General features: G+C 49.3%; 1 protein-coding gene across 1 annotated transcript; it reads right to left on the bottom strand.

Moving 5' to 3' along the window:
• Window positions 1-4,064: 4,064 nt before the first annotated feature.
• Window positions 4,065-12,764, bottom strand: NAPSA (napsin A aspartic peptidase). The gene is made up of 9 exons (XM_028091512.1): window positions 12,469-12,764; window positions 8,955-9,096; window positions 8,743-8,866; window positions 8,431-8,549; window positions 7,880-8,079; window positions 6,791-6,913; window positions 6,404-6,548; window positions 4,583-4,681; window positions 4,065-4,374 (listed from the first exon to the last, which is right to left on the bottom strand). The coding sequence occupies exons 1-9, from the start codon at window positions 12,540-12,542 to the stop codon at window positions 4,135-4,137; spliced, it is 1,266 nt and encodes a 421-aa protein (XP_027947313.1). The 5' UTR covers window positions 12,543-12,764; the 3' UTR covers window positions 4,065-4,134.
• Window positions 12,765-23,223: the final 10,459 nt, after the last annotated feature.

A 23,223-nucleotide genomic window follows, 5' to 3' on the forward strand; every position in this document is an offset into this window, starting at 1 on the left:
GGGACTAGATATGAGATCTGATTGAACTGAAAAAAGGAGCGGGTTCAGCAGAGGAAAGGGACACGTCCAAACTATTTAAAGACTTCTGACTGGCATGGGGGAGACGGTCCTGATTGGACAGAGAAAGGACCTAAAGAGCTGGCAAGCAGGGGGCGGATGGAGACATCCGGCTTGGGCCCCTAACTTTGCTTTGTCGCGCGGCAGGGCGGACCCTAAGAAGAGGCAGGGCCTGAGAAAGAAACAGTCCTAATTGGGCTGGGAGAGTGAGGGGGCGAGACTGAACGAGGGGCGGGAACTGGAAATGGAGTGTAGGGAGTACTTTCGCGCGAATAGCACTAGGCTGGACTGAAAGGAGGAATAGGGACTGAGACCCAGTGAGGAGGAGCGGACATAAGTGAAGCCTGGAAACCTGAGAGCGTCTGGCTAGGACTAAGAAAGGGGGCGAAGTAAGGAAGGGGAGGGTCAGGGGCTGCAAGTTTGGCCTGGTTAGACGGGGGTGGGCCGGGAGAATGAGCGTCAGGATGGATGGAACGGGACTGAGGATGGTGGGTGGGGTCTACGAATGGTAGAATGCCTTTTGAAGGCGCTGTGGGAAGGCAAGACTTAAGGGAGGAGCCGGGTTCTAAGAGGCTTGAAAGCAACCAGGCTAGGCGGGGGTGGGGCAGGGTTCAGAGTAGAGAACGGTTAATGGGTCCGCTACGGGAAAGGTGAGACCTGCAGGGTACAAAGCTACTGGGCTGGTTGGAAGGGTGGGACCTGGAATGGGGAGTCTTGGGGCTCAGAGAACCTGGGAGAGAGTCATAAGAGTCAGTGGGGCTTCAGAGGGCGATACAAGAATTTCCAACTGGTGATGAAAAAGGGACCAAGTCTACACAACAGCGGACTGCAGACTGGAGAACCAAGGGATGGATGAGGACTGGTGAAGCGGGAGCCTTAAGGGCGGTGGAGGGGAGAAACCTAAGCGCCGGGAAGTCTAGGCTAGGCTGAGGAAATAAGCCGCGCCAATGAGAAATGGGGCGGGGCTAGGTGTCCAGGAGTCCTGGCGGGAGAGGAGAGGAGGGTTGGGGCGGGGCTAGCTGAGGGGCGTGCCCGGCCCCGCCCCCGTGGCTGGCCAGACGCCGGGTAGCAGGGCGCAGGCGCTGGGGCGGGGCCAGCGGCTGCTGCCGGGGCTGCGGCGGGAGAAGGCGGTGCCTGCGGGAGCGAAGGGGGCGGGTCAGGGGCTGCGGGCTTCCTCCCGCGGCACTATCCCTGGCCCGCCGCCTCCCAATGCAGGTGCGGCGGCTGGTTCGTATCGCCTACCCACCCACCCCCGCTCCCGTTTCTGTGTCTCTCGATGTCTTTCTCTCCCCTTTCTCTGAGTATTTTTCCCCTCGTCTCTGCCTTCATCACTCGGAGACTCTGGCCCCTCTTTTCTAAGTCTCTACCCTCCCTCTGGGTCTCTGTCCCATTATTCTCTCAATGTGTCCCCCTCCCTCTGAGTCTTTGCCCCCATCCTCTCCCCCCAACTGTGTCTCTGTCCCCCCACCCCCAGTCTCTTTCTCCTGGTCTCAGGGATTTGCCTCTCTCTGGGCCTCTGTCCCCTCCCGGTTTCTGTCCCTTCTCTTTGTGTCTCTGTTCTCCACTCCCCCTCCCCCGCTCCCGCCTCGCCAGTCTGCCCCCTCTCTGGGTCGCTGTCCCCCTTGCTCTAGGCCCCTGTCTCCCTCTCCCTGGGTCTCTGTCCCCTCCAGCCCTCTGTCCCTCTTCTTTGTGCCTCTGTCCTCCACTCCCCTCTCCCAATCTGTACGCCCCACCCCAGTCTCTGCCCATTCATCTGCGTTTCTGTTCCCCTTGCTCATGTTCTCTGACAACCTCCCTCCTAGTGTCTTTTTTCCCTCCTCCACAACTTTCCCTCCTCTGTAGGTGCCCTTTCTCTTTCTGCCCTTTCTTTTTCTCTCTGTCCCCCTATTCAGGTCTCTATCCTTGCTCCCTGTGTCTCTTTCCTCTATATCCTCTTCCCCCTTCTGAGTCTCTGTCCCCCCTTCTTTGGGACTTTGTCCCGCTGTCCTTTGGTCTTTGACACCCCCGCCATCACCCCCTCTAACCCCGATCTTGGCCAGGACTCCAGGCTGCGTCACTGCGGAGAGAGTTGCAGAAGTGGGGCCTGTCCTGCAGACCAGGGAGGTAGTTTCCCTCACCCCTCAGACCCTGGGCTCCCCCACTGTCCCCAATTGAGTATCCTTAATCCAGTATCCTTGGGCAGTCCTGAAGCCCCCAATGGGACCCAGGAAGGCAGAGAAAAGACATCGGAGCTTCCTACTCCTTTCTGCCCTGAATTCTGGTGTATCCCCAGGCAGAAGCAGTGAATCTTGAGGTGAGGGACTGGACTTAGGTTGAGGCTTGAGTGAGGTTTTTGGGTTGAGTGAGGTTTTTGGGCAAGTCGGGAGTCGGGGTGGAGCCTGGAGCAGGGGTTAGGTAGGTCCTAGGGCTGGGAGTAGGGGCTAGAAAAAAACCTAAATCAGCCATGCTCCCTTATATCCTCTCCCCTCCCCCCAACTCTCCTTTTCTCTTCTGCTTTTGACAGCAGCCAGGCACGGGATCAAGTGACCAAATCAGCGTTTTTGCAGAGGTCAGAAGGTGTGGGAGAAGGTGTGAAGGAGAGGGAGGGGGCTGCCATAGGGGAGAATATGGGATGAGACTCCAGATTAGAGACCATGGGAGTGGGGAGGAGGCCCCAGGACAGGGAGTAACAGGATAGTCCAGACTCCATCAGGCCCTGGGAAAACTGAATGCCATCATTTCCTCATGGCCCTCCCCAGGCCCCAGCAGGTTATCTGTGGGGATTTGTGAGCCTGGGTTCTGTACCCATGGGGTAGGCTTCTTGGAGGCATAATGTAGGTTCTGGTTATGGGACACCCGGCCCTGCAAACAGACCAGAGGGAAGTGGACTCGATTTTTGGTGATAGACACCAGTAGGGTGTAGGCCAATGTCCGTCCTGGTCTTCAGACCTTTCCCACCCCTCCTCCTTCCCAATCTATCCTTTCCCTGCTCCTCCAGGCACAAAATTCCTGAAAGCTCCAAACTCCCACCTCCGTCATCCTCGGTGCCTTCTCTTAATTAACTTCCCCTCCCCCATTCTCCAAGACCCTGGAATTGGGAAAGGGTCTCCCGCTTCCCGATTTCTAGGACCCCAGCTTCGTTCCTCCGCCCCCATTCCTATCAGTTCTAAATCTAGGAAAGAGGGTCTCCTCAACACTAAAGCTGAAAATATGGAGACTCTCTGCCTACGATCCTTGGTTCCCCAGACCCTCCAAGAACCCTGGCCCCCAAACCTCGTTATTAAGGGAGAATCTCTCCGCTGTAATTTTTGAGTCCTCATCTCCCGGGTCTCCCACCTCCAAAACTGGGATTTGGGCCGTCTTACCGCCCCCCGGACCCTGTGCCTTCTCCCCCTCCCCCGTACTCACCCCAAGTCGAGGCGGGGCGGGGATGGGGGAATCCGGGGCTGGCGTTGGGGGAGGGGTGACCCAGCCCCGGCAGCTCAGGGCAGCAAGAGGCTGCGGAGGGGGGGGAATGACATCATCGCCGGAGGAGGGACAGCACAGCTCCCCCCAACCCGGGGGCTTCAAGCCCCGCCTTTATGGCGGACCCAGGGGTCTCAGAATCCCAGGGGAGAGAGGAAGAACAGAAGACGAAGTCTGCGGGAATCGCATCCCCACCCCTTAAAACAAGGGTTGGAAAGCCCTTTACGATTCAGCCACCACCCCCCACTGCCACCTGTCGCTGGCGTCGCGACCTGTCGCCTCCCACGCATGTTGTGGCTGCGCCCGCCCCCGGCAAAAGAACGCGGCCTGGAATACAAGGTCCGTGATGCTCCGCGGTGCCGGGCGCCTTTGTCCATAGGCGGCATAGGCGAAGGGCTTCATGGGATTCGTAGTACAAGGCCCCCGCACCGGTGGGAGCCCTGCTGGAGAAAAGGAGTGATTCCTTTCTCCTTCCTTTCTTCCTCAACTCCAGAGAGCTGAGCACTAATTTTTCTCTCCAAAAATCGTGCGCTTAAAATTAAAAAAAAAAAGGGGGACCAAGGTAGGGTCAACGTAAATAACGGATTTTTACTGAGTGGCTGGGCCTCGGCTACCCACTCGGTGCGCATGCGCCTAATCAGGGCGCCAACCAGAGAACTGCGCCCGCGCGGGCCCACCCCCTCGTGGTCCTGCTCCCGGGGAGCGAGCGCGCGCCAGCCCCACTCGGGCACCGCCTGTTAGGTTCCCGCGATCGAAGACCGCTACGTAGGACCGCAAGAACACATCGCCGAGAATCCAGAGGGGCCCTGCAGGCGGAGGCATGTCCAGGACCTGGAAGCCAGACAAGCAGAGGCGGACACCACCCCGAGCAATCTGCAGGGCGACAAGAGAGGCCACTGGGTGTCACGCGCACCGAACCCTCCTCTTCTTCCCGGGGAGCCAGAGCTTTGCCCCCTCCCACTATCCCGGGCACCAGAAGTGTTTCTGTGGCCCCTCTTCGGTCCTGGTGATGTCTCATTCCTAACTCCATCCTCTCAAATCCCATCTTATTGCATCTCTCTGACTTGTGACGGCCACCTACCTGGATGACATAGTCCTGGGCTGTAAGGTTAAACCAGACCCCACCAAGGAGGAAGGAGATTGGAGGAAGCGTTGGAATTTTCGAGCACTGGATGAGGTACTGAAGGAGAAGAGGAACAAGTGGAGTTGAGGGATTCCTGCTTAAAATAGGTACTCAGGGCCTTGTGTGGTCAAGCTCTGTTGCTAGCCTTACCAGCTCTCCCCGCAACACACATAATTATTGCCCCTTCCTTTAGGCTCCCTTTTGATCAAACCTTCTTTTCCTGCATCTACTTGTGGATCAAAAACTGCTGGCCCCGTGAGGGACACCGAGCCCGCAGTTGTATTGAAATTGTCTTAGAGTTTCAAAAATGTTTTAAAACTTATTTACCAACTGTACACCACGGTGGGACCGGTTGTATCCTTGGAGTCTGCTGCTGTGCAACCTTAGACAAGTTACTTAACCTCTCTGTGCCTCAGTTTCCAATTTGAAGGTGTAGTTGATAGTAATACTTCATAGAGATGTTGTGTGAGAAATAAATGAGTTAGTTTGGAAGAATGCCTGACACATAGTAAGAGTGTTATTATTCACGAACCAGGAGGTTTCAGATAATGTTTTCAGCTTTCTCCAACAAACCAGAAGATCTGGCTTTCCCTCCATGGAAACACTTGGCTGGAGCTGAGTGGCCTAGAGCTGCACTTTTTAGACTGATGGGGTACCTGCTCCCCAGTTTGCCTCCAATCCCACCACCCCCAAGTACCTAAGAATACAGTATTAGGCTGTAAATATTGTAAATGTTTACATTTGTAAATGACTGTAATGTAAATGACTACCAGGAAGTCGATCTTCCTTAAAAACCAATAGTAATTACCTTGTTGGGAAGGTAAGGAATGTTGAGGAGAAGTTGATTTCAAGTGTATATATTTCTCTTGAGAGAGATGACAGCATCAAAGTATTGTTCTAAGTACCTTAAGTGGGTTAATTGATTCAATCCCCACAACATACCTAAGAGGTGAGTATTAGTGACCCTACTTTAGAGGTTAGGAAACTGACGCCAAGGGACATTAAGTGACTTGTCCAAGACAGCACAGCTCGTAAGTGGCACAGCTGGATCCCTACCCGGGCAAGCCACACCGAACCACTATGATCTCCCTGGTTCCCTTGGCTCATTACAGGCCCACGTCCTAGGCATTTGACTTGGAGACGCACAAACTGAGTTTTCTCCACCCTCACAGAAGTGCCAAAGAACAAAGGGATAGAGTTACAGAAAACCTGACCTGGTAGGACCCTGCCCCCACCCCAAGAGCTGCAGGGCTTCCCGGCAGAGGAGTGAGTGAGCAGCTTTGATGTTGCACCGTGGCCCCCCTCCAGGCCTGAAACTCTTGGCACGGCTTCTGTGAGCCTCCACTCTCCTGTGCCTCGGGCTGCTTCTGCCCTATCTCCACTTCTGCTCTATGTGGATGTTCCCCAAGGCTGCTCCTGGGACCTCTTCTCGCTCCCAGAAAGGGCTCCCCTCTTCCATGGCTCTGATCACTGTCTGAGGGCTGATGGCCGCTCACTCTTTCTGGGCTTCCTCCACAACTCCCCAGGCCTCTGCAGCCTCCTTAGGCTTCTCATTCCCATTCAGTCCTGAATAAACCTCCATCACCATCTCCTCCTGTCCAGAGTCACTCAGCAGAGGCCCAGGAGGTGTCCTTGCTCCTCCCACTACCCCCAGCCTGTCACTCAGGATGCCCAGTGCCTTTTGCCCTGGGATCCCTCTTAACCACTATTCCCAAGCTCAGGCCCTAGCATCATGCCCAGTGTTTGCCATCAAAGCCCCACCAGACACCGGGTCCTCACCTCCCCCAACAGAAGGGAGACTCCTCCAATGGCTGCATGCAGGGCCTGGATTTCTTCAGTGGGTCCTGTGATGAGGGATGTGCCTGTGTCCAGGATGGCAGCACAGCCCTGGGCACAAAGAGTCAGCCCTGTGCCCACGTTCACACTGTGAGGGGCCAAGGGGTGGACATTGGAGCCAGCGTCCTAGGAGTCCAGGCCCTCAGCCCTTCCTCCCTCAAACACAGCAGCCCTAACCGAGTCCCTTCCTCCCTCAGACCCAGGAGTCTGCGTCCCCAGCCCCCTCCTCCCTCAGACCCAGGAGTCCAGGCCTCCAGCTCCTTTCTCCCAGGACACTGGAGATTAGGCTCTAGCCCATTCCTCCCAGACCTAGAAGGGCAGGTCCCTCACCGCTCCATGTGGATCTGCCAGTAGGCAGGGATCGTGACTGGCAAGAAAGTGAGGGGTGGGATATAGTGAGCTGGATCTGAGCCACCCAGAACCAGCTCTCCTCCATCTGCTGCCGCAGGATCCCTGCAGAGGCAAAGTGCTGTCAGTGTCTTGGGTGTTTCCCTTGCCAGCCCCAGGAGGGGCCAAGGAAGGGCATTCCTGCCAAGGGAAGGTCTCCTGGTTCTAGGTGGGGGTAGCGGGATGCAGGCAGAGCCTAGATATTGGGACTGGAAGCTAAGCAAGAAGTGAAGAGAAAGGGGACTGTTCTTGATGAAGGTCAGGATTGTAGGGTCCTGGGGGCTTTCCGAAGTGGGGATGGGACTTCTTGATATGGCTGTGGAAGATAAGAACTTTTGGGGTGGAATTTATGCGAATTGGCTCTGGCAGTTGTGACTTGGGCAGAAGTGAGGTGACTTTCTGGGTATGGTGAGACCTTCTGAATTGTAGGTCTCATAGTTCAGAGGTGGTAGACTTCCTAGTTGGCTGAGAGTGGCGGGGAAGAAGGGCAGTGATTCCTGGAGGTGGCGGAGGAGAGGATCTACCCAGAGGTAGATGGGGCTTCCTGAATGGGTTGGACATCAGGGTAACTGAAAGGGCATAGGATTTTATGCCTGTGGGGGATGGGCCTCCAGAGGGAAGGTAGGGACTTCCTGGGTGGTGGTTGGGGCTTTCTGAGCATAAGGTCCAGCTTCCTAAAAGGTAGGTGGGACGTCTTAGATTAAAATGGGTAACTTCTGACTTCTGGAATGTGTTCTCAAATGGCATTTGGGCTTTCTGGACAGTGAAGAGGGGGTTCCTAAGTTGAGTAGGTAGGGCATGGAGTTTCCTGGTTTGGGTTTGAAACATGGAGCATTTGAAATGATGGTGAGTGTCTTTAGGAGGTCTTAAGGTTGCTTGGTGAGTGGGACTTTTGAACAGGAGTTACTTATATTGGGTAGGTGATTTGGTGAGTGGAGGATGAGACTTCCTTTATTGGGTAAGGGACTGCCTGAAAACAGAATGTCCTTCTTGGGGCTAGGACTCATAGGAAGGTAGACCCTTCCCCATTACCTGTTGAGGTAGAAGGAGAAGACAGGCTTATCCAGTAGCCCCTGGTCCACCAATGTATCCAGCGGGGGCCGAACTCTTCCCACAGCCAGAATGGGGAAACCAAGGCCCAGTATCCCATCGAAGTGGGCAAAAGTGAAGACCAGGCTGGGCTCCCACAGAGCCTCTCCAAAAATCACTGATGCACCCTTAATTCCTCCAATCTAGGGATAGATGCAAATGGGGCAAGTTACTTCTCGGAGGACATTACCTACATAACCCTGAGGACTTCCAAACCAAGGCCTGAATCCCATACCTGGAGACTTCTGAAAACAACTCCAACTGCCTAGGAAGCTTTGCTTCCGGACTTAAGAAGCCCACCCCTTTAACCAGGAAGCCCCACCCCCGCTTGAGAAGCCCTGCCCCTTTTACCCCAGAAGCCCCGCCCCCTACTTCAGAAGCTTCATCCATTTGCCCTGGAAACCCCACCTCCTAAACCACCGCCCTAAGCCAGATTATTTTAGACATTGGGGTTCTCCCAGGCTCAAGTCTTCCTGGGGTCAGTGGTCACGCACAGTCAGCTTGTCCTCACTCAGGATGCCATCTAGCTTCCCAGTTCCATACTGAATGGCAAACTTGGTCCCATTGGGTTGGAAGGAGCTGGAGGCCTTGGAGTTGAAGCGGTGGTGGAACCCTAGGTCAGAAGACCAGGGAGGTGTCACTGGGGAAAGGGAATCTCCCCAATGCCTCCTGCCTTTGTGACCTTGTCACCCCTGAAGTCATGTCAGAAGAGAACAGTGCCTCGAAAATCCTTGGGAAGCCAAGAACCAGCACCCTCCTTCTCCCATCACCCCTGTTCAGCCTTATTTTCCCCCATGAAAGCTCACAGCAGGGCAGACTGAAGAAGTGGCATCTTATGGATGGGACCCAGAGATTGGAGGAGCCAGTGTCAAAGACGACAGAGAAGTTTTGTGGGGGTGTTCCCAATCCAATTTCCCCATAATACTGGACCTGATGGCAAAACAGGAGAGAGGGGGAATGAATAGCTTGACTTCTTAAGCGGGGAGGAGGGCAGAGGCTCTCTGGGACTGTGACTCACATTCATGTAGTTAGAGAGAGCTACCAAGATGGGCTTGTCCCCAGGGGATGGGGCCCCCAAACTGGGGGGCACTGCCGGCTTCCCCCATCCCCTCAGTGGGTTCAGGGTCCCACGTCCAGGGTAGACTCGGCGGAGAGGGATCCTGTGGGGGAGAATACTGACAGTTAGGAAACTACTCTTCCTGGAGACTCTCTATAACAGAATTTTCCAAATAGGATATAATGATAAAGGGAATGTCTCCATGGCCCTAAAATAACTGTCATTACCAGAAAGCCTACAATAACAACCTTCGAGGAAACCCAACCAAACACATAGCAAACCATGATGACAAATTTCCCCAAAGACTTTACAAGAGTGAGCCATCCCAAACAGACCTTTCCCAGAATCTTTCAATAAGAGACATTCCAAATAACAGAAAATAAGCCATCCTCAGGAAGTTGACATTCACAAAGGTTTCCAAAGATCCTAAACATAAAACTAGCCTTTGCAAAAACCCTCCCGTGCATGCTTCTCATCATGATGTCGGAGGCTATTTTCCTTACTATTGGTGGGGGGGGGGGGAGAGGACAAACACCAAATCCCAATTTCATTCTTTATACTAAACTACGTTCCAGGGGCGCCTGGGTGGCTCAGTCAGTTAAGCATCTGCCTTTGGCTCAGGTCATGATCCCAAAGTCCTGGGATCGAGCCCCGAATCAGGCTCTCTGCTCAGCGAGGAGCCTGCTTCTCCCTCTCCCTCTGCCTGCCTCTCTGCCTACTTGTGCTCTTTCTGTCAAATAAAGAAATAAAATCTTAAAAAAAAAATAAACTACATTGCAGATAATCAAAGACATAAGGTGAAATGTAATTTTTTTAAGATTTTTTTTTAATTTATTTGAGAGAGAGAGTGAGCGAGAGAGAGAGAGAGAGAGAGAATGAGTGGGGGAGGAGCAGAGGGAGAGGGAGAAGCCGACTCTTCCCTGAGCAGAGAGCCCAACGTGGGGCTTGATCCTGATCATGACCTTAGCTGAAGGCAGACGCCCAACTAACTGAGCCACCCAGGTGCCCCGTGAAATGTAATATTTAAGAGCACTAGAATGAATTAAAATGTTTAAATAACTCTGGCTTTTTAAAGCATGATAACAAGATCAGAAATCATTGGGGAGAATGTTGATGAATGGGACTCTAAAATTTTAAACCTTTGTACTCCCTTCCTCCAACACACAAAGCTTTTTAAAAAGTTTTTTAAAATCTAGGGGAAATAATTACAAGTTATATGTCAAAGAGTTAATATCTTTAATATGCAAAGAGCTTTTACAAACAAATAAGAATAAGATAAACAGCCCAGCATTGGGGAGACAATTCTCCAGGTTCTCACATTTCCAAAGAGGGACTTTGTCAAGGATTTCCTTTAGTGAACAGCCTTGGGAGAGACAGTGTCTCCCTCTGGGGCAAAGAGCAAGCAGGTTTATGATCCATTATAAAAGGCTCAAGTTCCCTAAACTTAGGGTTCCTTTCCTGTATTGCACCTCACTGCATGTGCAGGTCAGCCAGCTCTCTTCATCTCACCCCGTGGGAATGGGTTCAGAGAACTGATACCCTGGCTACTACTGTTGCCAAGAGTAGTAACCTGTCCTTGTCTCTGACCTGGGAGTCTTGTGTCTTCTATGAGCAGCCATGAAAGGAAATTGTGGCAAGCTTGACATTTGGTAGGAAAATAGGCAAAGGACATAAGCAGGCAAAAGAAGTACAAACAGCTTCTAAACAAATAACATCGTTTTATGTTAGATGTTCAACCCCAATAGTCATCAAAGGAATACAAATGACAAGAGTCAGAAACCTTTTCGGACCCTGCAGATTGGCAAAGAACCATGAATACTCACTGTTGGCTCAGGTCTATAGATTGATACAAACTTTCTGGAGGATGGATTTGGCAAGTATGTATCATAGGGCTTAAAATTGTACACACCTTTTAGCCCAACTTAATTTCAGTTCAATGAATTTCATCTCTAGGAGATCACTGGACAAGTGCACAAAGATGTGTTTATGAGGATGTATCTAATTTTGAAAACTGGAGACCAACTAGGTAGGACTTGGCTCTGCTATGAAACATGAATAGAATGGAATCCATTCAACCACTAAAAAGGAGAAAGTAGGGATGCCTGGGTGGCTCAGTCTGTTAAGCATCTGCCTTCGGCTCAGGTCATGATCCCAGGGTCCCGGGATCGAGTCCCGCATTGGACTCCTTGCTCAGCGGGGAGACTGCTTCTCCCTCTGCTGCTCCCCCTGCTTGTGCTCTCCCTCTCTCCTCTCTCTGTCAAACTAATAAATAAATAAATAAATAAATAAAATGTTTATGTGTCAAATTAAAAAAAAAAAAAAAGGAGAAAGTAGCCCTCTATGGCAGTGGTTCCCAAAATTTAGCAGGAAGAGGAATCACCTAGAGCAGGGGTGATGGGCAAAGTTTTTTGTAAAGACTTTGCCCACCATCTGTCTCTGTTGCAACTGCTCATCTCCGTCAGTATAGCGTGGAAATAGCCCTGGACAGCATAACTGGGTTTTGTCAAACTCCATTTGCAAAAAAAAAACAGGTAACAGGATGAATTTGGCCCTTGAGTTGAGTGTTTGCCAACCCCTGACCCAGAGCTGAAATTCAGATCTTGTAGTTTCTGATTGACTAGGTCCGAGATGGAGCCTGAGAATTTACATTTCTACCAAGTTCCTGGATCATGCAGATGCTGTTGGTCCTGGAAATGACTCTCAGCGAATCACTGCCTTTTGCGCTGGCTTGGGAAATGGCGGTGATCTTTTAGTTTCAAAAAGCAGGTTAGCAAACATCCTGTGTGCTAATATTTTTGTACCTCCTTGGAGCCCCGCTCCCTCACTCACATCTTTGCCACGCCCTCTCCCCGCCCCCATAACTCAATCTTTGAGAGGTTCAAGAATGTCAAGTGCGGAAAATGTTTCTTGGAAGAGGACCCTCCTACCCCCCCCATCAAGAGTTCCAGGGGATGGGAGAAGAGAGGAGAAGAAGTGAGAGATTGGAGTGGGGGGCACCAGAGGCCAGGGGAGGGGGGAGGTCACTGGGGTCCCCAAAACTGGACTTCTTGAGACCTAAACAGTTTGGAAGATGTGACTCTGGGGGAGTCACAGCTCTGAGTCTCTAAGATCTTGTTGGGTTGGGGTGTGGGAGTCGCATGTCTGGAGACCCCAGTACCAGATCATCAGAGCTCAGGGTGGGATCTATGGGGGCCTCCCAAAATTTGCCTGGAGAGGAGAGAGAAGGAGTCGTCCCAATCGAGGGTCTCCGGGTTGGAGGACCTTGGACTGAAAGGGCTGCCCTCTTAGGACCTATCAGGGTAGAAGCCCTTTTGGGGTGAGAGCCACGTGTGGAGATCTGCGAACCCAAGAGATAGGAGTCATGGCTCCTGGGGTGCCAGGCTTGGGAATCACTAAACTGGGGGGCCCCCAGACTTAAAGGGCAAGAGGGGGAGAGTCCGTCCCAGGTTTGGGGTGGTGACGGGGTCCCCAGTACCGGATCAGCGAGGCCCCGGCAGGCTCCACAGTCAGCGGCGGCAGAAGCAGCAGCAGGAAAGGTAGCCGGGACATCTCTGGGGACCCCGTGTAGACCCGTCCGCCTTTTCTTCCCGCGGGGACTCCACCCTGTGCCCCGCCCACCTCCGGGGTTCGGAGGTGCCCGGAACGTGAAGGCTCTCTGTGGGTGAGGGGGGACGGGGGGCGGGAAGCGCCTGGTGTTCCTGGAGGGAATGTGTGGAGTAGTTTTGTAGGGTCGGCGGAGGTGTCAGCGCGCCTCGCTCCGACTTCAGTGGTGGGGGGGGGCGGTCTCCTGCGGGGGGGGGCGGGGCAATCCTTCCGCTGTGGTCACTCTTAACTGTGACTTTCATTTCACTTCACTTTTCTGAGACTCATTAACCACAAGGGTTTTCTTGGGCAAGAGAAGGGAGGGCGGGTGTTTTTGAAGGGTCTGGGGGAAGGGGAAGAGGGTTAGACTAGAGGCGCTCCGGGCCATGATAAGTGGGACCCCCGACTCTCACGGGTTTATTTGGGAAATACTGAAACACACACACACCAAAAAAAAAATAGCCCATAGCCCCATCACCATCGAAAGAGCATAAAAATAGTTGGCAGGGTCTTTGTCTCTGAGCCTGCCCCCTTTCACATTGACTTAGTGTCTCAAATATGAAATGAGCATCAGAAAAATCCAGTTAAAATGCAGATTCCTAGGCACCACTCCCAGGGATTCTGATTCCAAAGGCCTGAGATGGAGCCCTAAGAATCTGAATTTTCAGACAAGCCCACTGATCAGGGAGCCGCAAGCATTTCCGAGACTATTTGATGTTTTGATTTTCTAGCTTAGATTTACAAATCAATATCAGCTTGCACATTTTTTTAAGTAAATAAAAGCAGACTGTACTTATTGATCAGTAGCTTATGTTTCTTTTTCTTCACGTAACCATATACCTCGGGCTTCAAGAAAAACTGAGAGGTGGGGCGCCTGGGTGGCTCAGTTGGTTAAGTGTCTGCTTCTGGCTCAGGTCATGATCCTGGGGTCCCGGGATCAAGCCCCACATCTGGCCTCGGTTCCCTGCTCAGCAGAAGACTGCTTCTGCCCCTCACCCCGCTCATGCTCTCGCGTGCTCTCTCTCTGAAATAAATAAAATCTTTAAGAAAAGAGAGAGAGGGACGCCTGGGTGGCTCAGATGGTTAAGCGTCTGCCTTCGGCTCAGGTCATGATCCCGGGGTCCTGGGATGGAGCCCCACATCAGGCTCCTGGCTCAGCGAGGAGCCTGCTTCTCCCTCTCCCTCTGCCTCTCCCCCTGCTCATGCTTTCTCTCTCTCTCTCTCTCTGTATCTCTGTGTCTCAAATGAATAAATAAAATCTTTAAAAAAGAAAAAAGAGAGAGAAATTTAGATGTAACGTACATATGGTAAAATGTACAAATCTTAAGTGCACAGCACTATGGCTTTATTTATTTTCCCTGACAAATTATTATGAAGATTTTTCAAGCAGGTAACAAAGTTGAAAAGATTGTATAGTAAACCCCATCACCTAACACCTAGATTCTGCAATTCGCATATTTTGCTGCATTTCCTCTGTTACACATCTATCCAGCCGTCCATTCCTCTATTCGTCCAACAGCCCATCTGTTTTTATTTTATATATATTTCAAATATGTTGCAGACATTATATTCCTTACCCCTAAACACTTAGCATTGACATCGTTAGCTTGATGGATTTTTGCATATGTATATGCTCCAGTAAACACCACCCAGATCACGATATAAGACATTTCTAGCTCCCCGGAGTGAGAAGGTTCTTTCTCACTCTCTTCCAGTTGGTGTCTCCCAAAAGTAACTAATACCCTGACCTCTATGACCACAAGTTAGTTTTGCCTGTTTTTGAATGTTACATAAAATGAAGCACATGAATACTCCCTTTGTGCCCGGTTTTATTACTCAGTTTTATGTCCTTGAATATCTTTAAAAACCGGGTGGGGTACTTGACTGGCTCCATCAGTAGAACATGCAACTCTGGATCTCGGGGTGGTAAGTTCGAGCCCCATGTGAGATGCAGAGATTACTTAAAAAAGTAAAATCTTAAAAAAAAAAAAAGATCAGAGCATATAGATTTACTTCATTCTTTTTTTCTCAAGCCCTTAATTATGAAAAATCTCAGACATACAGCAAAATGGAAAAATTTTTACAGTGAACACGCATATACCCACCACCTAGATTCTACCATAGCTATATTTGCTTGATCACATTTCTTTTTTTTTTTTTTAGAAGATTTTATTTATTTATTTGACAGAGAGAGCGAGAGAGCACAAGCTGGGGGAGAGGCAGAGGGAGAGGGAGAAGCAGACTCCCTGCCGAGCAGGGGGCCGTATGCAGGCTTGATCCCAGTACCCTGGGATCATGACCTGAGCCAAAGGAAGATGCTCAACGGACTAAGGCACCCAGGCGCCCCTTGGTCACATTTCTATCCATCTCTCCATCTCTTTGTCTAAAGTGGTTCTCGACTGGGGAGCTCTTTTCCCTACAGGGACATTTGGCATCATCTGGGGATGTTTTGGCAGTCACGACTGGGGTGGGGGTATACTGGCATCTAGTGGGCAGCGGCTAAGGAAGCTGCTAAGCATACTACAAAGCACAGGACAGCCCCCGCCAACAAAGAATTGCTTGGCCCCAAACGTCAGCAGTGCACTATTCTGTCTATTCCTCAATCCATCTGATTGTCTTGCTTTCCAGGTAAGTGGTGGGCATCAGTATCCTTCGCCCCTTCTACTCAGCATATCTCATTCTTCAAACAGCTACACTGTATTCCAGGGGCGCCTGGCTGGGTCAATCGGGAAAGCCTGGGACTCTTGCTCTCAGGGTCCTGAGTTCAAGCCCCATATTGGGTGTAGAGATTACTAAAACAAACTTAAAAAAAAAAAAGCCACATGATATTCCAGAATATAAATGTAACACTATATAATCCTTGCCCTAGGTTATTCTCCTTTTTCAATATTATAAACAATTTATTTTATAAATAAAATAAAATCTTAAAAAAAAACCCCAACTAAATCTTTAAGACTCATTATAACAAGTCCTGTGCCAATCCTTCTCCTATTTTTTCCTCCCAAGAGGCAACCACTTTCATTTCTTTTCTTTTATTTATTTTTTTAAGATTTTATTTATTTGACAGAGAGACACAGTGAGAGAGGGAACACAAGCAGGGGGAGTGGGAGAGGGAGAAGCAGGCTTCCCGTGGAGCAGGGAGCCCAGTGTGGGGCTCGATCCCAGGACACTGGGACCATGACCCGAGCCGAAGGCAGACGCTTAACAACTGAGCCACCCAGGCGCCCCATTTTCATTTCTTTTACCTAATAAATGTGGCATCGTTTCCACATCTCTAAGCACAGTTATGTTGCTACTTCTTGCTTTGTCGGTTTTAGGCATTATCCTCTGTTCTGCTGACTCAGAAAATCAGGATTTAGCTCCCTTTCCTCCCTCTACCCACACTTCTTACACACACTCTCCCCTTTCCTGTTTAATACGGTTATGTAATTATTTTGGTTAGATCAATACCAAGTATTGGGGCTCCTGGATGGGGTTACAAAGTGGGGGGAGGGGATCTCAGGCAGGGAAGTGGGTCTAAGAGCCCCAAGTTTCAGGACGTATTCTCAACAGCACCTTGAGGAAGCGTGGGCATTTGGTGAGGGGAATACTAAGCAAACAACAGGTCAAGGGGTGTACAAATAATGATGCAAGAGAGAGAAGGAAACATTGCAAGAGGGAAAGTCTTGAGTAGGGAGAGGGAAGGGATTCAGAGCCCAAGTGGAGGGATTGGCCCTTATGGATGGTCCAAACATGGTCATAGGAGAGCCAGCAGTGTATGTACCTCTGTATGTGAGCTAGCAGTGTCCCTGGGGTAAGCGTAAGGAAGTTTTCTTCTGGCGGCTTCTATTTTTTCAGCAAAAGAAGAAGTGAGAATGAAGGGGGGAGGGGTGCTGGAGGTTTTGAGAGAGAAGGTGAGAACATGATTGCTTAGAGGATGGAGAACAGAGCCAGAGAGGCCTTGCAGATCGGTTCTGAATGTTCACTTGAGCTCTGCTGTCACACAGCTCAAGTATGTCCACTCACAAGCTCAGCTGGGTGGGAGCAGGTACAGAAAAGGCAGAGTCCATTTTAACCAGGGTTGGGGTTTGGCCAGGCAGGTGTGAGCGAGGGAGAAAGAGCAAGGCAGGTAATGTAATGTGTGCAAGGACATGACTGTGGTGCTTGCCCACAGCATCTAAGAAAGGGAGAGAGGACATGAGAGGAGGTGAGGCAATAGAGAAAAAAAGGGTAGGACCAAAGGATCAGAGGTACCAATGGCATCATGGAATTGAAAGGCCCTTTATGCGGCGCCTGCGTGGCTCAGTTGGTTAAGCATCTGCCTTCAGCTCAGGTCATGATCCCAGGATCCTGGAATTGAGCCCCGCATTAAGGCTCCCTGCTCAGTGGGGAGTCTGCTTCACCCTCAGCTCCTTCCCCCGCTCATGCTCTCTCTCTCTCTCTTGCAAATAAATAAATAAATAAAATCTTAAAAAAAAAAAGAAATGCCCTTTATGATTTTGGCCCCATTCCCTCTCTGATATTACCTCTCCCCACTCCTCCTCTCTCATTCAATCTAGCCACATTGGCCTCCTTGTTGTTCCACAGACAAACCCAGTCATGCTCCTGCCTCAGGGCCTTTGCACAGGCTGTTCTGCCCAAGTGTTTTCCCTCCACAAAAACCTTACTTAGCCCCTCTCCTCCTTCAAATTTTTACTTAAATATCACCTTCTTAGCGAAGTCTACCCTGAGCACCCTATTGAATGTGGCTACCATCCTCTCCCCAAATTTCCAATCTCCTTTACCCTCACCTATTTTTTTTCGTAGCACTCAACCTCTGAACATTTAATTGACTCTAAGATGTCATCAGTTGTAAGCCATGCGTATCTTAGAATCAGTGATACTGCCTAAACTGGTAATTCTGTTATCACATTGAATACCTGTTTCCCCATTATAATCTAATCTCCACAAGAGCAGGGATCTTGGTTTGTTTCATTTACCACTGTGTCCCCAACACCGAGGACAGTGCCCAGCATCCAGCAAAGCCTCAAGAAAATACTTCCAACAACCCACTTTGAACACTTTGAACACCACTGCTTTAGGGGATTTCCCTGACACGGAAGACGCAGAGTCAGTTTCTCCACAATAAATCTTACCACATCTCCCCCTCCTCTGTCTTGGCAGCTGGAATATTCAGTCTCCACCCCTCAGAATCCCCTCACCCGGATTCTGCCTCCAGTCCTAATTCTTGCTCGCCCCAAGTAAGTGATTTCTGAAAGGTGCTGCCTGCAAATTCCCAAAATGGCCACACGGTGGTGGTGTGGGCCTATTTTCCCAGCCAAGATTAGTCTGTCCCCAGCCACCTCATCAGTTTCTTTGGGTTTTTGTTTTGTTTTCTAAGAGTCCTCGTCATGATTTATTCACTCTAAGAACCATACTCCCAACACCTAGAAATGAAAAGCCTTGTGATTATTCCCTATTCGCTATGGGGGAAAACATTTCTAATCAGTCTATTTTACATGACTTCCGACAATACAGTTTCCTTTGTTTTTTTCACATCAACTTCAACATACATTTTCTGAAAGTCTTAAAAATTTAGTATACATGCTATAAGAATGGTGGACTCTACACACAACATTTTTACATTAACAATAATACTCAATGAGCTTTTTGGAATTATGAAGAACCAGTTTCTCTCTTTTAAAAAAAATTTTTTTTTTTTTTAATTGGGGTGGTCAATCAGTGGCTCAATGGGTGAAGCGTCTGCCTTTGGCTCAGGGTCCTGGGATCGAGCGCCATATCAGGCTCCCAGCTCAGCCGGGAGCCTGTTTCTCCCTCTGCCCCTCCTCCCACTCGTGGGTGCTCGCACTCTCTTGCTCTCTCTCTGAAATAAATAAATAAATAAATCTTTTTAAAAAGTTAAAAATTTATTTATTCATTTGAGAAACAGAGAGCACGAGAGAGCAGAGGCCGGGGAAGAGCGGAGGGAGAGAGACAAGCAGACTGTGAGCTGAGCTAGACTCTCAGAACCCCTGAGATCATGACCCGAGCCAAAAGCTTAACTGACTGAACCACCTAGGCACTCCTTGAAAAACCACTCTCAATTTGACATAGTTTACTGTAATCCAACAGGCATTTTTAAAAAATATGTATTTATCTATTTATTTATTTTAGAGAGAGAGCTTGGGCGAACAGAGGAGGGACACAGGTAGAGAGAGAGAGAGAGAGAGAGAGAGAGAGAGAAGCAGGCTCCCCGCTGAACTCAGAACCCCACGTGGGGCTCAATCCCACACGCTGAGACCATGACCTGAGCTGAAATCAGGAGTCAGACGCTTAACCAACTGAGCCACCTAGGCACCCTGGCATTTTGTGTTTTTTAAGAATTTTATTTTTAAATAATCTCTACACCCAACGTGGGGCTTGAACTCCCAACCTGGAGACCAAGAGTCACATGCTTTTCCGACTAAGCCAGCCAGGCATTAGCGGGCAAGCATTTGTTAAGCTTCTACTCTAAGGAAGCAATTAAAATTTTTTTTTAAATTTTTTATTTGTATTTATTTATTTATTTTTAAGATTTTTATTTATTTATTTGACACAGAGACAGAGATAGTGAGAGAGAGAGAGTACAGGCAGGGGGAGCGGCAGGCAGGCAGAGAGAGAGGGAGAAGCAGACTCCCCGCTGAGCAGGCGCCGGATGTGGGGCTCGATCCCAGGACCCTGGGATCATGACCTGAGCCGAGGGCAGCCGCTTAACCGACTGAGCCACCCAGGTGCCCCCCCCTTTTTTAAGATTTTATGGATGGATGGATGGATGGATGGATGGATGGATGGATGGATGGATGGATTCATTCGTCAGAAAGAGAGAGACAGAGAAAGAAAGCGAGGCAGGCAGAGGGAGAAGCAGGCTCCCCAACGAGCAAGGAGCCCAATTGGGACTCGATCCCAGGACCCTGGTATCATGACCTGAGCTGAAGGCAGATGCTTAACCAACTGAGCCACCCAGGCGCCGTTTTTTAAATTTTTTAAAATGGTACCTCCCCAGTTTCTTGAGCTGAAGTCCTGAAACATCAGGGTCTTTCCAGCCTCCCCTCCATTGTAAAAGAAGGAGAATAAATGCTTCATCCCTGGCTGCCCTCTGCCCAAGGTAGGTGGGAGATGTCTTCTGAACACACTCAACAAATGGGACCCCATCACCCCTCTTTTGTCACACAGTGTTTTGTGACCGGGTAGACCTCCTCCACCAGACCAGGAGGACTTGGAGGTGAGGCTCAGTCCTCATGCCTTTCTGGGTCTCCAGACTCAGTCTAGCACAATCCCACCGAAGGACTGAGGATTCAATGGGGTAAAGGATTACCAGATTTTTCAAGCCACCATTTTATGTAATCATTTAGCAGCCTTGTAAGAGAGGGATTATGATCCACACTTCACAGAGGGTGGAAACTGAGGTGTGGGGATAGGGGGAGGGAATGGCCCTGGTGCGCTGCTCGGTGGCATTTGAACCTCGGTCTTGAAGTTTCAGACACCTTGGAGTCAGCCCAGACACTGGCTTTCACTCAAATCGGCTATTACTTTTGCTTGTGTTCCATTGGCCAGAACCCAGTCACGTGGTTGCACATAGCTGCAAGAGTATGCTGGGAAACGTAGTCCGCTGGGGTCACCTAGGGTAAGGGAACGTTTTTGTGAACATTGAGCCAATGTTGGACACATCCGACCCACAAGGCCTCCTGATCCGACCGCCCTCTGGTATGATCTTGTCTTGCACCCTCCCCCCATCCCCACTTCACTCAGCTGCTTCTACTCTGGCCTACTTACCGATTTTTTGAGTATGCCAAAATTATTCCTACCTGTCTTATTGATCACTTTATTACGATTTGGCCACAACTTTGGAAAAATTCTGTCCCACGCGGCAATGCTGCCTGAGGCATTTGAGCTGATGATGCAGCCCTCCTGTGTCAGACTGCTCTGTCGCTTTTAAATTTACAATAATTCTCTCTTTTAAAGTAAGATCTGGCTGCCATATTGTGTCTCTTGTGCACCTATGTTGAAGTGGATATCACTTTGTTAAAAATTAGTTTCTATTTACACATCATTTCTGTCGCAGTTGGTGAAGTAAAATGATATTTTGGTATGGGGACATAATTCAGCTACATTATCTTTGGATTTCATTTCAGAATAGTAAAGGCAGGGGCATTTGGGTGGCTCAGTTGGTTAAGCATCCCAGAATTGGTTTCAGCTCAGGTCTGATCTCAGGGTCATGGGATCAAGCCCTGCAGCTGGTTCCACGCTCCGCAGGAGTCTGCTTGAGTTTCTCCCTCTGCCCCTACACCCTCCTCTCTCAAATAAATAAATAAATCTTTAAAAGAAGAATAGTAAAGGCAGAATTACACATTACAAAATGACTGTGAGAAAAAGGAAATAGAATTAGCCATCAAAGAAGTATAAATTAAAACCACAGTGAAATATCACTTCACACCCACTAAAATGGCTATAGTCAAAAAGACATAAAAACAAGTACTGGTAAGGATGTAGAGAAATTGAAATTCTTAAATATTGCTGGTAGGACTGTAAAAGGTGCACACAGTTAGGCAGTTCCTCGAAAGGTTAAACATACAGTTACCACATGACCCAGTAATTCCCCTTCTAGGGGAAATTACCCAAGAGAGGTGAAAGGTATGTCCGCACAACAGCTTGTATATATAAATGTTCATAGCAGTGATATAGCCAAGAAGAGAAACAATCCAAATGTCCATCGCTGTTGAATGGATAAATAAAATGTGGTCTATGCACACAATGTAATATTATTCAGCCACAACAGAAATTAAGTACAGAAGCGTGCTACAACATAGGTGAACCTTGAACACATTATGCTAAATGAAAGAAGCCAGACACTAAGAACAGATATAAGATTCCCTTTATACAAAATGTCTAGAATGGGGAAATCCATAAAGACAAGGAGTAGATTAATGGTTGCCTGGGGCTTGGGGGATGGGATAATTGGAGGGTGACTGTTAGTGGGTATGGAATTTCTTTTTTGGGGGGTGACAAAAGTGTTTTTTTTTTTAAGATTTTATTTATTTGTTTGACGGAGAGAGAGAGACACAGCGAGAGCGGGAACACAAGCAGAGGGAGTGGGAGAGGGAGAAGCAGGCTTCCTGCTGAGCAGGGAGCCCAATGCAGGGCTCGATCCCAGGACCCTGAGATCATGACCTAAGCCGAAGGCAGACAGTTAACGACTGAGCCACCCAGACACCCCCACAAGTGTTCTAAAAGTGATTGTGGTGACAGTTGCAACAATTCTGTGAATCTACTAAAAACCATTGAATTATACACTTTAAATGGGTGAATTTTATGGGTATGTGAATTATACTTCAATTAAGCTGTTACCAAAAAATTAGGGGACATTGGATTAGTTATTAATGAAGACATTGGTCTGCAGTTAGGGTCAGATAACAAAACTGCCACTGACAGTGTTGACCTTAAAAATAAAAGTTACTTTACCAGCAAAAAAAAAAATGTGGGGGGGGGGCTTATTTGGGAATAGCAGAGAACTGCAATTCTGGATAAACATGCTATGGTCAAAAACCACAGGCCAGCCCAACAAGAGAGGAACATTATTTAATGGAGAAGAAAGAGGAAGTTGGGAGGGGTTGTTTTGATCGAAAGTCCATTGGAGAAAAGCAAGAGTTCAAGGTGATGACGGTTTCTCATTGGCTGAGTCTGGGGTAGCTAATTTCTTGGAGGAGACGCAATGTACATCTTTCCCCTGTGGAGCCTGTCACTGAGGATTCTTTCCTGTTGAGGATTCTTCTGTTGGGATCTGTAATTGACACTTCTTCCTGTGATTGACCATCGGAGTGGTCACCACAATCACTTTTAGAACACTTGTGGGGGCGCCTGGGTGGCTCAGTCGTTAAGCGTCTGCCTTCGGCTCAGGTCATGATCCCAGGGTCTTCTCTCTCCCCAGGAGAGCTCCCGCTCCATTTTAGTGAGGTTTTCCTTTATTAATTTTCACAGTGGATGCTTAGATGTGCAGGCACTGCCCTTCCTGAATTTTCACACCCTTCCTAAGAACTAGGAATAATTTCCTCCATTTTACAGGTAGGTCAACTGAGACTAAGGGTGACACGACCTGCCCCCAAGCTGTTACAATTTACTTTCAGTCTACTTCAGGCTTTTGCACTGTTCTATAGTGAGAAGTTAAAAACAACTCTGGCATCCCCAAGAACAAACACAATTCTCACGTATTAGGCTCCCCAAGAACACAGTTCTCATGTATTAGGCTCCTTATTTGAACCTGGCCTGGTTCATGTTTTTGTTTTTGTTTTGTTTTGTTTTAACCTCATTTAATTGTAATGACAATCCAATGAGCTCTTGTTGAACCCACTTTGGAAGAGAAAACAGGCACGGGGTAAATAGCTTGGCTCCACATTACACAGCCAAGGAAGTGAAAAACACTGGTTCATACGTCATAGTAATCACTCCTTTTATTGGTAACATCCTCAGATTCGTAGCTTCAAGGCCATGTGGGAAGGAACAAGACAAACTATAAAAGAGCATGGCTTGGGGCGCCTGGGTGGCTTAGTCGATTAAGCGTCTGCCTTTGGCTCAGGTCATGATCCCAGGATCCTGGGATCAAGTCCAGCATCAGGGTCCTTGCTCAGCGGGGATTCTGCTTCTTCCTCTGCTGCTC

Source organism: Eumetopias jubatus, unplaced genomic scaffold, assembly GCF_037043125.1.
Source record: "Eumetopias jubatus isolate StellerSeaLion01/CBP00866 unplaced genomic scaffold, mEumJub1_p1.0 scaffold_10, whole genome shotgun sequence".
NCBI lineage: Eukaryota > Metazoa > Chordata > Mammalia > Carnivora > Otariidae > Eumetopias > Eumetopias jubatus.

Excerpts from the sequence above, each read along its gene's own strand:
- NAPSA (XM_028091512.1), bottom strand. The coding sequence starts at position 12,542 with ATGTCCCGGCTACCTTTCCTGCTGCTGCTTCTGCCGCCGCTGACTGTG. Across the intron at positions 8,080-8,430 it reads TGAGTGAGGACAAGCTGACT|ATTGGAGGAATTAAGGGTGC; the intron begins GTGCGTGACCAC and ends ATCTATCCCTAG. Across the intron at positions 4,375-4,582 it reads CCCAGGACTATGTCATCCAG|ATTGCTCGGGGTGGTGTCCG; the intron begins GTAGGTGGCCGT and ends GTCGCCCTGCAG.